The 16,322-nt window shown below is 42.2% G+C and overlaps 1 protein-coding gene across 3 annotated transcripts in view; it reads right to left on the minus strand.

Annotated features, from left to right (window-relative positions):
• Positions 1–11,832: 11,832 nt before the first annotated feature.
• ATP9B (ATPase phospholipid transporting 9B (putative)) overlaps positions 11,833–16,322 on the minus strand; it is a 481,605-nt gene continuing 477,115 nt past the window's right edge. For 2 of the 3 annotated variants that reach the window (XM_069730939.1, XM_069730938.1), the window contains one exon: positions 15,269–15,554. In XM_069730939.1, coding sequence (XP_069587040.1) covers positions 15,418–15,554 — 137 coding nt within the window. In that variant the 3' untranslated portion in view covers positions 15,269–15,417. Of the gene's footprint in view, positions 15,555–16,322 lie in introns of all 3 variants that reach the window. The other variant, XM_069730937.1, reaches the window with a different exon arrangement.

Consider the following 16,322-nt stretch of genomic DNA (forward strand, 5'->3'; position numbering starts at 1 on the left):
TAGTCTGTCCTGTAAATCGTCCCAGGTTACAACACGATGCCATTTTTCTTAAAGTACATAAGCTTACACTTGATAGTACACAGACAAAAATGAGTTAGTTTGAACATACAGTTGTGCTCAAAAGTCTGAATACCTTCGCAAAACTTTTTGCTTTCTTGGCTTATTTTTTCAGAGAATATGAATGAAAACACCAAAACTTTTTCTCCACTCACTCATGGTTAGTGGTTGAGTGAAGCTATTTTTTGTCAAACTACTGTGTTTTCTCTTTTCAAATCATAATGACAACCCAAAACATCCAAATGACCCTGATCAAAAGTTCTCATACCCTGGTGATTTTGGCCTGATAACATGCACAGAAGTTGACATAAATCGGTTTAAATGGCTACTAAAGGTAACATCCTCACCTGTGACCTGTTTGGACAATGGAGGTGGAGGAACACAACATGTATGTGAAGTAGTTTAAATAATTGGATACTGGATATGGTAATGCGAAGTAGTGCAAATATTGAAATAATACCCAAGTAAGTAACTAACATCAGAGTTTGCAGTGAGCTCATATGCTCCCTCCAATGGTGGCTGTAGCAGGCAAAATTTTGTCTTTCAACTTTATGCAAGCAAGTTGGTGTTCTGACCACTCTAAAAACATATTATTAAAAAAAATAATCTTTTAATTACCCATTTTTGCAGTTTTGTGTTAAATGTTGTGCAATTTGTCTTTTTACCCTTCTCTGCTGTTTTTTTATTGTTCCAATACACACAAAGGAAATAAACGTGCATAACAAAACATATAATTACACTAATTTTCTGGGAGAAATAGTTCATTTTCTGGAACAATTTCAAGATTCAAAATCGGTGGGGCAGATCAAAAAGAGCTAGTTAGCACATTTTCTGATCCAACTCCTTGAAGGGTACAGCAAAATAACTGATGCACTGGATGAACGAGAACAATGCCAAAGAAACCTAAGGCCTAAGGCAGAGCTGCAAATGCCGTGGCGCAGGAGTATGCATCAATAATGTGTATCGTATAGTTTGCCTTCAAAGTAAATGAACACTCTTGTAATAGAGTGTAGGTTGGGTAAGAGAAAATGAATAGGAGAGAAACTGCAGAAAAAGAGAGAAATTAAGACAAGTAGAGAAAAAGGTGGAGGGGGAGCAGTTTTCACATAAGACAAAAGATCATTATCCATATGTAATAGAGTGCTCAAGGCAGGTCCAGAAGAAGACCCCACCATAAAAACCTGGTATTTCGGGAGCTTCAAATATTTCATCTAATAGTATCAAATCTTGTGAAATTTGTCATGGATTGAAGAAATTATATTCTGTATTCCTTTGAGAACTGTAATGATGACAATGGGGTCAGGGGTTAGATGACCAATCCACGATCGCCAAGAAGTGTACTAGAGAGATTGCTAGCATAGGGGCATGTATACCGATTGTCACTCTGTGCCACCAGCAGAATATCTTGTCTATCGCTTCATCGAAGCCCAAACTAATAGTGGCTTTGTGTTGGCCAAACCAAATATGTGGTGTTTTTGTTTCAAGGTAAGTGAAAGGCCCATTTACCGAGATCGGGACATTAACACCTTAATCCCATATGATGTACTATCCCGTCAAGGTGACCTGAGACTTAATTCCCAGTGATGGGATAGTACGTCATACTGTTTAATGCGACATCGCAACTTAAGTCGCGGTGATCACATGAAATTTCCTCCCGGTAAGATGGTGCTGGCATCCTAGGGCCTGGCTCCGTCCACCAGGACTCTCGATCGCTGTGATTGGCTGTTCAATTCTGAACAGCCAATTCCAGCGTTTCTCATTGTTTCAGCCAATCAGATTGGCTGAAACAATGAGGTCCCAGGCGATGTATTCGATCCTAGGGCCGGTGCCTGGCAAAGCCAGGCACCGACAAAACCCCCCCCCCCCCGGATTGGCGTGATCGCCGATCGTATCGATCGCACCGATTGCAGGGCACAGCGGCGGTATTACCGGGCTGTGCCCTGCTGTACCGGCCTGGATCGGTGCTGCAATAGCACCGATCGTAGGCCAGAGCCTAGTGCAGGGCCTGCAGGAGCTGATTGGCGCGACCAATGCTATCGACGATCACGCCAATCACAGGGTACAGCGGCAGTCACGTTGTGACCGCTGTGTGCCCTGCTGGTGACTTGGCTGTGACCTGCCTAGGATCGGAGTGATCCTAGGCAGTTGCCATGGTCACCAGGGCCTGCAGGGATTGGTGGGATCGATGTTATCATTCGATCCCACCAATGACAGCTCACAGCAGTGGTGTGACCGTTCTCTGACCTGTCTGTCACCTGCAGGTGACCTGGCTAACCGCTCTGCAGAGGTTCCCACTCTAGCTGAGGACTCCTGCAGAGTGGTCACACAGCCAGATCTATTCTTGCTGGGCCTTGTGGTGTGACAGAAGCCTGTCACACCACAATCCCTGCATCAGTGCATTACAAAAGAAAGAAGAGAGACTACAAACATAAGTGTTATCAACCCCTACCCGATCTCTCTTCTCCCCCCTTCCCCCTCCCCCTCCCCCACCCTCTTGTTTACCCCTTCCATCCCTTTTTGCGCCACCTCCGTGCACACGTTTAGCAGCTGCCGAGTTGATTGGTGACATAGTTCATCAACACTCGAGCTCGCTTTTTTCATTAGCCCCCTTTGCCCAATTCCATACACCCATCCCGTAGCCGCCAAACTTTGATAAGTGACGCAGATAACTTATCAAAGCTTGTGCCTGCCGTTTTCCTTTTTTTTCACCACACCTGAGCGCACACCCAGCAGCCGCCAAACTTTGATAAGTGACGCGGTTCACTTATCAAAGCTCTCGTGCCTGCCGTTTTTTTTTTCACACCTCCGTACGCTCACCCAGCCGCTGCGTCTAACCCGTGCCTTCCTTTTCTTTTTTTTCACATCTACGTGCACTCCCCCAGCCACCGCGTCTAACCCGTGCTTTTCTTTTCTTTTTTCACATCTCCGTGCGCTCACCCAGCCACCGCGTCTAACCCGTGCCTTCCTTTACTTTTCTTTTTTTTTTCACATCTCCGTGCGCTCACCCAACAGCCGCTGAACTTTGATAAGTGACGCGGTTCACTTATCAGAGGTAAGGCCTGCTGTTTTAGACTTTTTTTTTCCCTATTTGCCTTTTTTTTCCTTTAGCTTTTTCTTTTCAGAGTAGTTTGCACCAAGCACCATCGCCCCCACACTTACACATAGTTACCAAAAAAGTACACCCAAGCACCATACTTACAAAAAAAGTCCCGCTCATCCCGTTCGTCCCAACAGCGCTATTTAGCAGAGGAGGCATGTTCTTTCCCTGCCTCTGACACTGATAGCGAGGGAGAGGATCCCACTTTTCTTTATTTTTCCGATTCTTCCTCATCCTCTTTCCACTCATCTTCCTCCTCAACAGCTCCTCAATTTCTAAATTTACAGACGTGACTGGCCAAAGTTGTGCAATAGCCATCTGAACTATGTAAATCAAGACTGTCACCTATACTAACTCCACACGAAGGAGAACAAGCAAACACACATAGCAACTTCAAGAGAGTTATACATATAAAAATATATGCACCCGGCAGGTCAGGTGGAGGGCAGGTCTTTCTGTTGCCGTGCGGGAGGAATCTCCTGAATGGCAACAATTTTAACTTTTTGCTGGTGTCGGCGTGCCTCTGTCCTGCTGGGCCCCTGACCCCACTCGGGCCCGGTTGCAGTGGCGACTGCTGGACCGTGGTAGTTCACAATGGTAACAGGAGCAAATGGACCTACAATTTGTTGTGCAATTTCTCATTAGTATGCCAATACCCCATATGTGATGGAAAACTACTGTTTGGGCATACGGCAAGGACTTGGAATAGAAGGCACACCAATTGACTTTTGGAGCATTAAATTGACTGGAATAGATACTGGATGCCATGTAGTGTTTGCACAGCCACTGATGTGCCTAAATAGTGGAATCCCTCCCAAGTGACCACATTTTGGAAACTACACACTTCAAGGAACTTATCTAAAGGTGAAGTGTGCACCTTGAACCTATAGGTGCTTCGCAGAATTTTATAATGTTCAGCCGTGAAAATGAAAAAATACATTTTTCCTGAAAAATGTTGCTTCAGCCTCAAATTTTCACAAGGGTAAGAGGAAAAAAGGGAACATACAATTTTTTGTATAATTTGTCCTGAATACACAGATATCCCACATGCAGTGGAAAACTACTGTTTGGGTGCACGTCAGTGCTTGGAAGGGAAGGAGTACGAATTGACTTTATGAGAGCAAAATTGGCTGGAATAGATAGCGGACGCCATGCTATTTGCAGAGCCCCTGAAGTACCTAAACAGTGGAAACTTCTTTACAAGTGTCCCTACTTTGGAAACTACCCCACCAAGGAATTTATCTAGAGGTGTGGTGAGCACCTTGAACCGACAGGTGCTTCAAGGAATTTTATGTTGAGCCGTGAAAATGAAAAAAATACATTTTTCCCATAAACATATTCTTTTTGTCCCAAATTTTTCATTTTCACAAGGGTAACAGGAGAAAATTGAACATACAATTTGGTGCACAATTTGTGCTGAGTACCGATACCCCATATGGGGTGAAAAACGACAGTTCTTCGCTCACGCAAAGGCTCAGAAGTGAAGGAGAGCCAATTGAAATCTAAAGCTCAATTTTGGCTGCAATAGATTGCAGATTGTCATGTCACATTTGAAGAGACCCTGACATGCCAAAACAGCAAAACCCCCGCAAGCGTTCCCATTTTGGAAACTACACCTCTTGTGGAGTTCATCTAGCAGTGTACTGAGCATTTTTAACCCTCAGGCGATTCACAGATTTGTATAACACTGGGCTGAGTCAATGGAAAATTACAATTTTTTCCACTAAAATGTTTTGACTCCAAGGTTTCAATTTTAAAAAGGGATAATAGGAGAAAATAGACTAAACAGTTTGTTATACAATTTCTTTTTAGTATGCCAATACCCCATATGTGGTTGAAAACTACTTTTGAGGCAAAGTGAAAAGCTCAGAAAAGAAGGAGTACCATAAGTAGTGCACATTTTGCTAGAGTGGTTTGAGTGTGCCATGTCACATTGGCAGAGCCCCTGAGATGCCAGGCCAGATAAGTGACCTTATTTTACAAACTACACTTCTCTATAAATTCATCTAGGGGTGCAGTGATCATATTGACAACACAAGTGTCACAAAATTTTATACCATTGGGTGGTGAAGAAAAATAATTACGGTACATTTTTACCACGAAGATTTTGTTTTAGCCCCAGAATGTACATGTTCACATGGGAAAATGGTTAAAAATGGTACTAAAATTTGTCACAATTTTTTTTAACGTGGCAACACCTCAAATGTGTCAGTATAGTACTGCTTAGCCACACGGCGTGACTCAGAAAGGAAGGAGCACTATATGACTCTTGGAGAATAAAGAATAGTTTAGAGACTCCATATACAGTGCCCCTAAATGTCAGAAGAGCACTTAGTGACCCCATTTTGTAAATTACAACCCTCTAGAAATTTATCTACAGGTACAGTGATGATTTTGACACAATGGGTGTTTGCCAGAAACAAGAAACAGTGAATGTTGGCGAGTGAAATTGTAAAATCTGCATTGTAGTGCAAGTATATTGCAGTGCCCATTCAATGTGCTCAGCATGTACTTCTTCAGATAAAGACCACAAAAATTAAGTGGGTCTCACTGCTACAGAAATGGCAAACATGTGGACACTAAATATGGTTTAGGCACACTGGGGCTCAGGAAGGATAGGTGCGTTTGTATTTGGGAGTGCAGAATTCGCTGGATTTCTTTTGGGAGGCGAGAAGCCATAGCGCTTCTCAAGAGCCTTTGTACTACCAGTAACAAAGAAGCCCCCTAAATTTCCATTGACGGACCTGAATGGGGACTTTTTTTGTGGATTGAATTGAAGCTTCTATTGGGAACATTTTACACCAAATTTTGTATGACATATATCCTGCACTCTATGCTGAGCACTGACATCAGGTTTCCATCTAAATCTCTGAATTACAAATTTCAGAATAAAACACTGAGTGATCCATTCACTATAATAAGGCAACAGTTACTCTGTAATATGTCTGGCATCTGTTCATCGGTGCATAAAACTGTGTTCAACCATGCTTGCTTAAAAAGACTGATTCCACGGGATCATAGGTTAGACACCGTCCACAATGTCTCCATCTGCCTCATTATAGGGATTCCTCCGCTGGAGGTTGTTTGAATCACGTCTTTCAGAGATTTACGCAGAAACTCCGGTGTAAGGCTGTGTGCACACGTTCAGGATAAAAATGCGATAAAACCATTAAAAAAATGCATACATTAAGCATTCTATTATTAGAATGCAATCCCCAATTTTTGTGCACATGTTGCGTTTTTTTCCACAGCGGAATCGCATTCCGGAAAAAAACGCAGCATGTTCATTCTTTGTGCGGAATCACGGGGATTACGCACACATAGGAATGCATTGATCCGCTTTCTTCCCACATGGGGCTATGCCCACGATGCAGGAAGTAAGTGGATCATGTGCGGATGGTACCCAGGGTGGAGGAAAGGAGACTCTCCTCCAGGCCCTGGGAACCATATAAATGTTAAAAAAAGAATTAAAATAAAAAATCATGATATTCTCACCTTCCGGTGTCCCTTGCAGCGTTCCCGCTCCTCGCGATGCTTCCGTTCCCAATAATGCATTGCGAAAATGACCTGTGATGACGTAGCGGTCTCGCGAGTCCGCTACGTCATCTGAGGTTATTGCCACAATGCATTATTGGGACCAGAGCATAGCAAGGAGTGGGAAGACTGCCGGGGACGCCGAAAGGTGAGAATGATTTTTTATTTTTTTTAATTATTTTTAACGTTCTATCTTTCTACTATTGATGTTGCATAGGCAGCATCAATAGTAAAAAGTTGGTCACACTTGTCAAACACTATGTTTGACAAGTGTGACCAACCTGTCAATCAGTTTTCCAAGCGATGCTACAGATCGCTTGGAAAATGCTAGCATTCTGCAAGCTATTATGCTTGCAAAACGCTAGTGTTTAGCGGGAATATGCATGCGATATACCCGCGGCAGGAGTTGCGGAATTGCCACGGAAATTTCTGCGGCAATTCTGCAACATGTGCACTTAGCCTAAGAGCTCAGCGTAGAGCGCAGGATATGAGCTGAGCCTTACTGCAATCTTTGTGAGGCAGAATGCACAAAACAAGAGCAGGTGAAGAATTGGAGCTATTTTTACGCCATTCCTCTTGTGGTATAAGTGATTAGATTACTTTATTCTTTTCGTCAGCCCAATTATAGCAATACCGGATTAATATCGGTTTTTATCTTATGCTGCTATCACACACTAAAAGACGCTTTTTTTTTTCTGCAAAGCAAAGTTTTTGCATCTCCATATTTTGAAAGCTATAATTTTTTCATAGTTCTGCTGACAGTCATGTTAGGGCTTGTTTTTTTGAGGGACAAGTTTTCGTTTTTATTGGTACCATTTTCGGTCACAATGTTTTTTGAACACTTTCTATTATGATTTTGGCACACAGAATGAGCAAAAGCTAATAATTCAGGGATTGTTTTTTCTTATGTCGATCACAGTTTGGTAAAAGTGATAAGGTGACTTTATTCTTTGGTTCAGTATGATTACAGAGACACATTTATATAATTTATGTTTTGGTGCTTTTACAAAATAAAAACTTTTATAGAAAAAATAATTGTTTTTGCATCGCTCAATTTTTTTTCTCTCTGCTGATGGAGCTTTATAAAAACTAGATTCCAGCTCACCTAGTTGCTCTATGCTCATCCACCTTGTAAAAGAATACCACATATACTCACGTATAAGCTGACCCAAGTATAAGCCGAGGCACCTACTTTTGCCACGGAAAACTGGGTAAGCTTATTGACTCGAGTACAAGTCGGGTACGCATTGTCCCCTCATCCCTGTCCTGCTATGCATGGCTCCCCCTTTCCCTTACCTGTATGCATACCTCACCCTTCAGTCCCTGTATGCGTGCCTCCTTACTCTCTATCCCTGTGTCAATGTTTCGTATTGAAAAAACAAACAAATTAAAAACATCATACTCACCTACCTGTGTGCCCAGAGTCCTGGCACTGCATCTTGATCCAGCCGCCAGCGCCTGCCTGCAGCTCTTCCTGTGCTGAGCGGTCACGTGGTACCGCTCATTAAGGTGATGAATGTGGACGCGTCTCCACTCCCATAGGGGTGGAGCGCATATTCATTGCCTTATCGAGCGGTACCACGTGACCGTTGAGCACAGGAAGAGCTGCAGACACAAGCACTGGAACGAGATGCAGTGCCAGCACCCAGGGCACGCAGGTAGGCAAGTATGATGTGTGCGTCAGCTCCTTGCACCCGCTGCTCCACCGACCCCCCACCTTTCTGTACCGTGACTCGTGTATAAGCCGAGGGGGGCGGTTTCAGCACAAAAAACGTGCTGAAAAACTCGGCTTATACATGATTATATATGGTATATAAATGAATAAATGACTGCATGTAATTAGACCATTAGTCATGAGTAAGAATGCCTAGTACAGTCGAAACGCATCGAACGGGTCATGTTGACTATGAACATTTTTCTTTTGTATGCACCATATTTTCTTTTAAAAAATAAAAATAAAAAAAGCAAAATCCAGTCCTGCTGAGCTGGACTCCAATTTTTTCTATTTTCCTTGATGGCGCTGTATGGCGGCTTTTTTTTTTTTTGGACAAGATGTTTTTACTGATACCATTTTTATATACATTCGACTTTTCAATCACTTTTTATTCCACATTTTGTTCAGCGGTATGATGAAAAATCATTTTTTCTATTTTTTTTATTACTGTGTTCCCTGAAGGGGTTAAGTCATCGGACAGTTATATAGGTTAGGTCTTTCCGGATGCGGATATACCAAATATGTGTCAATTGCTTGTTTATTTCTGTTTTATATTAATATATGCATTCAAGTATTTTTCTTTTTTTTTGTTGCTCTTTTTGTGATTTTTTTTAAAACCATTTTTACAAATTAGTTTTTTTTTTTTCATTTTTCGATGTCCCAGGAATGGACATCGACTTTCCCTGACCTGATCTAATACCCTGTGCAGGGAAATGTGTAAGCTCCTGGTCTGAGCAGGCGCTTACAGGGCACCATACCTGGGTGACCCCACAGCCATCTTTTGGCCCGTGGTCACCATGGAGATTGGTGCAGGGAGGGAACTCTCTGCTATGCTGATCGATGCCACTGATCATGGGTGTTGCCGCAGGGTGCCAGCTCATATAGTGCTGACATCCGCTTTTAATCTCGCCGGTGCTCGGATTGAGCACGCAATTCCCGCAGTGCCATACATGTGAGGTGTATGTCGCAAAGGAGTTAATAATTAATTATCTGTTATTGGTCGCAATGTGGCTTCTTGATTTCTTCACACAGATTCTGGCGTGCGACCAACTCTCAGAGCAGAATGTGTCTCTCAAGGCAAAATGGTTGGGGACCAGTTTTCTAGAGTATTTTAAATTCCTTACTATTTCCAAGTGTTTGATGTGCGTGAATGGAAACCCTCCTGTTCATCAACACTGTGTCGCTTTGAAAAGAATACCCACCCCGAAAATAAGCCCTAGCACGATTTTACAGGATTTTTGGAGTATGCGTAAAAAATAAGCCCTTGTTACAGTGAGGGTTTTGGGGAAGAGCAACTGGGCAATTGCCCAGGGCCTCAACTCCGAGGTTAAGACTGCTTAAGGATGATGCCCCCTGAGGAAGGAAGTTCTTACTTCCGAAACGCGCGTCGGGGAGGGCGGGAGTGCGCGTGTGACCCTGCTGTATTTTCAGGTATGCTATCGGAGACACGGCCACTGTGTATTATGGTTACTATTTACTAGTGAGTATGATCATGTGTTGTCTCCCAGGGTTGTTCCACATGCTCCCTCACCGCCGTTTTTTTCTGTGGGAGGATCTGTCACTCTTTTACTATGTGTCCTGTCTGTAGGTCTTTTTGTGTACTAATAAACTTTTGCATTTGATTTTGGTGTTAGTCTCTGGACATTTTTACACTGATTTGTGTTTGTGGTGCTCTCTTTATGGACTTCAGTGTGTCCGTGTACGTCCTGTGATATACTATGGGTTATGTATATACCTATGAAATTTTATATTAATATGATGTCCCATAGTTTTATGTGTCTTCTCGTTTATTATTAAGGATGATGTCACCAAAGGTTCTTTAAATGAAGGACTCTGGAGGAAATGAAGAGGAAACAGACTATGCAGGAAGGCCAACTGAATACTTTGTCAGGGCCTCCACTCTCTTATGGGCCCCAACATTTGTATTCTGCAATTTCTGAAAAGCCCAATTTCGGATATAGGACCATTACAGAAACTTCTTGAACAAGTCTGCTCAATGTGACTATTCCTTAATAAGCTCTGCATATTAAGGAAGAGAGGGTCAAGCAGGAATAAACTAAATAGAAATAGGGACCAGGAAATAAACACACACATACAAACAACAGATCACTACTACTATAACTCTACTCCAAATACTCAGCTTCAGCACAGGAAGACAAATCTTTCACCGGCAAGGACCAAATGGCCAGAGCCAGTATATAGAGAGGGTGTATCAGCTGAGAACAACTAGGCTGTTTGGTCTCAGCCAGCATGGAAAGAGACCTTAATCCTCTCAGCACTGAAGGAAATTCATTTAGGACATGAATCACACCATCTCTAAAGAAGACCTATGATTCTTTGCCCGACATGACCGTCTGACTCCAGATCTTCCAAGTGAACATGACACCTTGACCCCTGATGAGATCAATTTGATAAAAACCAGTGCATGCTGAGATTGATGTGAATAGTGATCAGAAGAGAAAAAAAGACACAGCCAAAAATGTATTATAAAGACGGATTTTTTAATTGAAGTATGGTAGAAAAGTGATTAGATTAATAAATTAAATCGTTAAACATATAGTATGAAAGGTACTTGGTTTCAGACAATCTCTTTAAGTGCAAATGATCAGTTGTAGGTTTTCTGGCCATACACATTAGATAGTTGATGACCGAACGATGCTTCAGCCGATTGTTATGATGTTTGGCCGATTGTTTGGCAGACATCACAGCCGACTCTCACATACAAAGGAGCCAAGTGCTCCTGTGTCCTTTATGAGAAAGCTGCTGGCTGACACATAGGATGACGGCTGATCTCAGGGAGAAAAATATGATCGGTAGTCTAAAATTGGACATGCACATTCAACATCTCTCCTGTTCATCAGTCGGCCGCTGCCTTCATACACATTAGAACATCGGCCAAACCCATCGATATTGGCAGGTTCAGGCGACATTTTCTAATGTGTATGGGGATCTTTACTGTTGTGTTGTACTACAAAGATCCATACAGTAGTCTTACTTATGATTAACACATACACGCAACAGGTTACTTGTCAAAGAATATTACGGATTTTTTTTTTTGGCGACAATGAGGTTCCCTATTATGTCACATCTTCTACAAAGTGAAGAATACATTAAATGTCTTGATTCGTCCACAGAAACTTATGCTTTTAACTTTTGAAGTGGACGTACGTATATGAGTTAATGCAATCTGTAAAGATAGAGAGTTTGTTATTTTAGTACTTTATTAGAAATATACAATGTATTGAAGTTACAACAGTTAATAAATGATCACAAGGTCAGCCACATGCTTTCCCTAGAAGTAATTCTTGTGTAAATTGTGCCATCTTGTGGGAAAACTCAAAACTGCTATTCTTTTTACTCTCGACTGTCATGTAATATAAAACATTGTGTACTACAAAATATGTCTTAGGAAACACAAACAAAAAAAAGCTTCTTGTAGAAACTTTATTGCTTTTATAACAAAGATACACAGTATTTCAAATAAAAGACATCTTAACCAAAACAATTACATTCCCACAGGCTTTAAAATAATACAGGTATTTACAAGTGAACAGGAATCTATTACAGGTTGGATGCAGGGATTGAAGAAGTCAGGTATTCAAAGTAACACTGGCCGAGCGAATTGTGTCAGGGGTGTTCATGGTGCTAGTCAGAGATCTATTCTCCCTTTTAGGCAAAATAAATATATGGGCAGAAGATTGAGGCGTTCAGGAGGTGCAGCGGGAAAGAAGAGACGGGTACAAGTGCCACATCTCAGTGTGGTCGGATACCCTGCTATTTACAGAACAGTATAGAAATCAGATCTAGGAGAAGCAATGGAAGAACAAACAGAACAATAATAAATACAGTAGTACATTACATTTTCTCTTTACCTGAGTAACCAAAGTAAGCAAATTACAAGGCAAGTAAGTAAACATAGTGACAATCGAGTATATGATGCGGAATGTAAGGTTCGTCTCTGCCGGACTATGGAGATTTTATAATGTAACGTCAGACGTTAGAATTCTAGCAATTATCAGTTAGTGCAATCTCATGAATAGTTAGATGAACATCTGGCGCCAATGGTGAAATAAGAACACAAGGAGGGCTGAAAACTAAAGAAGCGCTGTGGAACTAATGGAGCGATATAAATAAGCAGAAGAAATACTGCTGCTTAAATCTGGAAGTTTGTTCATGAACCTGTCACCAAGGAATGGCAGAGAATCAGCATATGGGTGGGGAATCCCATGATAGCTAGGAGTGTAGACGGACGATGTGTCACTGTGTGTGCAGGGAACTTCCTCCCCCAAATAATATTGGAAGTGCAATGCACGACGTCAGGATTATTTCCTAGCGCACTGCTATACAAGAAAGCAATGAATATTAAACAGATAAAACGGAGGTCGCCGTTAGTTATCACAGACACTGATTACTATTATAGGGGCCGCAGGGCCACATAGTATGGAGCATGTTGTCCCCTTCATTGCAGAGATCAGACAAATATTTAGGCTAAATGCTTGTAATCCAATCTCCTAGCTCGTCAGAAGGTTAAGATTAAAATCCACACAGGACTGAATTGCTGCAGATATTACATAAATAGGATACAGTATATGACTTTAGGAATTGTACCCCCATTCTGCACACTTTTTCCAAACAGAAATATAAGCATGTGAATATCTATATGTAAATCGTGCTCGTTCTGTCTGATTTTACTGCACGTTCATCACATTGCTTAGGCCTAAGGGAGTTAACCATGGCCAAAAGCTAAAACGATCTTCAGCAGTGCGAGCAAATACAGTGTGCAACCCGTGGCCTCACACGTAATCTATGTCCAGTCTGCTGTTAGCAGGCGGAAAGTCCTTAAATCCCCATATATAATAGATAGCTGTTGGCCAAACAATGGCTGATTCGATCGCTTGGCCAGCAGTTATCTTGATGGGATTCCTCCATAAACAGATGCGCTCGCTCGGCTGAGCACTCCTGTGTTCTTTAAGAGAGAGCTGCTGCCAGACTTCTTTGGCCACAGCTTATCTCATGGACAACATAAACCAATCAGCAGTCTGGAATCCAGCAATCCAGGTCCTTCTCTCCCCTGACATGGTCTGTTGGTGAAGAGTTGGGAGGCCCCATACACAGTGCACTGTTGATAATGCAGGTTTGGCTGACTTTAGTCAAGTAGAGTTAGTTTTATGTTCTTAATTAGGTTTTATTTTATCAGATCCTGATGACAATTACTATGATGCCATCAACCAACATATTCAACAGGAATATAAAACAATGCAAAAATGGTCGCCTATTACTGTGGAGTTGTAGAACTAAATCATCAAACATGAACTTTATGAGGACGTTTCAGCTCTCTTGATATATCGATTTTGGTAAACAATTGCACTCCCTACAATATAACAATTATGGGCCATCTTTACTTATAACTTTGTAGTTTGCAGTTTGGCAGTTATTCCTCCTAGAAGTACATGACAAATTTGACAACTGGGAGTGTTTCTATGCAGTGTGACACTGTCCAATCAGTGCTTGCGATGTAGGGACAGGTCCCTTTGACCAGGCAAATGCTAACGTCCAGTTGGGATTTCATAGAGCTGCAGAAGGAACAACAGAAGACGAGTGCAATAGTAGAGATGCTCCAGAATTGTCATCCCATGAGACATTACTAAAACTGACATGTCAAGACTGGTGACAGGCGCTCTGTGAGGGCTTGTGAGCAGGCACCCGATACTACCACCTACAAATAAAACTCCTTCATATAATGTCTGGGACATAACTGTGGGAAGTGTCACCTTGCATTTAGCTACCCTGCCTTTCTGCTGTCTATAACATGGGCGGTGGTACAATACCTTCCTCCAGTTGACCACCTAGTGCACGACATTCTTAAGGTAAACATATAAAATCCCTTTAACAATTCATAGTGGTTTTATGTGGGAAAAAGAGGTTGCCTGGGATTAAATTATCTATTCTCATAGGGTTGCTGCTATGAACAATAATAAGAGGGCTACATTCACTCTCCCCCGGTCCACTCTGCCACTGCTCTGGTCTTAGTGGACAGACTGTAGTGGAGACATCATGACAACGGCACATGTGATCCCTATAACTAACCATTGGGCTCAGCGGTGACGCTGACAATTTAATTCCGGACAGCCCCTTTAAGGGCATTACTCTAATCAGTGAGAATACAGCCTTCCAGTCTCTTAAAAATAAGATTGAGACACAAAGTGCCACCAATCCAGCGCTTCATTTCTACAAGGATGGTTTATACACTGCAAATCAATGTATAGAGAAGAAAAGCTGAAGGCGACACCTAAGGAACCCTTTAAGGCTACGTTCACATTAGCGTTGTGCGGCGCAGCGTCGGGCGCAGCCGCGGATACGCATGCGTCATGCGCCCCTATATTTAACATGGGGGGCGCATGGACATGCGTTGTCTTGCGTTTTGTGACGCATGCGTCATTTTGGCGCAACTGTCAGGGCGCAGAGGATGCTGCATGATGCAGTTTGTTCTGCGCCAAAAATCATGCAAAAAATGAACGCATGCGTCAAAAAACGCTGCGTTGTGCATGGGTTTTGCATGCGTTGTATCGCCGACGCTGCGCCGCACAACACAAATGTGAACGTAGCCTAAAGCTCAGTAACTTTTTGATTTCTATGTGACAGATAATTTATTATTATATTAGTCGCGTTTCTCTCCCTAATAATACTATTAGATTGTATATAAACATCCTCTAGTGCATGTTAACATAAATTAGCAGCATACAAGGGAAATATCAGGATAAAGTAATGGTTCAAAGGCTACGTGGGACTGCAGGAATAAAAGATAAAAACAAATTAGTGGCAATGAAGATAAATCAGGGCACACGCATCATCTCATCTTTTCTTACTGACTTGTATCAGTTATAACACCGGTATCATATAAAAGCCTTTGTCTTGTGCTCTTCTCTTTGGCCTCCTGTCGCTATCTCGTTCATAAGGCTGAAGTCACTGGAACGCAGCGAGGCACGTTACCGCTGGAGCGCCACAAGGTTCGCAACTAGGATGAAAGCTTGGAGTAACTTGGAGGGGAAAATTTGCGCTTCAAGTACTTCAAAATATACAGGGGAAGACAGCTGACAACCGTGATGGCCGATACTTTCCACAGGAAGGCAAGTGTTGCGATAAAAGCAACATCTGTGATAGAAAGAAGAGCAACAGGTTTAGTATTAGATTAATGATAAGCTAACACAATGAGCGTCAAGCTGAAGAATCAGGACCCGGACTACTGCGTGTTCATGTGATATACGTGGGTGGCCAATTTTCAGTTTCTTGGGTGTTCAGATATTGCCTGCTAGTGGACCGGCATCCATAAAATAATCATATACACGTGGTAACAATAAACATTCGTCTTACATGATGATGGAAGCAAGCAATGGATATTAAACTACATGGTGGCCTTACATATCATGGGTGATGATAGGTTATAATTTGGTGCTAAAATAGAATAGAAAAGCGTGTGTGCTGTGTGCAGTTACACTGCCTGATCTTTAGGATGTCTTCTACAATGTCACGCTATAATAGCTCTGGCCGTACATGCGCCTCTTATTAGTCCTTTTATGTGCTATAAAAAATATCAAATCAAAAGGGGAAAAGCAGAGGTTAGAACAGGGCATGTTATAGGTAGCATGTTATACTGTAGATGGGACGTCCGACATGGCATGTTTGACGTGGAATGTTCTACTGTAGGTGGCATGTTATGTCAATGTCGACAAATCTGAACGAATTCTTTCCTCCATCTTGCATATCTTCCCTACCTGATCTATCTATCAAAATAAATGAAATCACATTTTCCCCTGTCCCCAAAATCCGCTGCCTCGGAGTAACCTCGTACTCTGCCCTGTCCTTCAAACCGCACATCCAAGCTCTCGCCACCTCCTGTCGCCTCCAGCTCAAAAATTTTTT

Source organism: Ranitomeya imitator, chromosome 6 (genome assembly GCF_032444005.1).
Source record: "Ranitomeya imitator isolate aRanImi1 chromosome 6, aRanImi1.pri, whole genome shotgun sequence".
Lineage (NCBI taxonomy): Eukaryota > Metazoa > Chordata > Amphibia > Anura > Dendrobatidae > Ranitomeya > Ranitomeya imitator.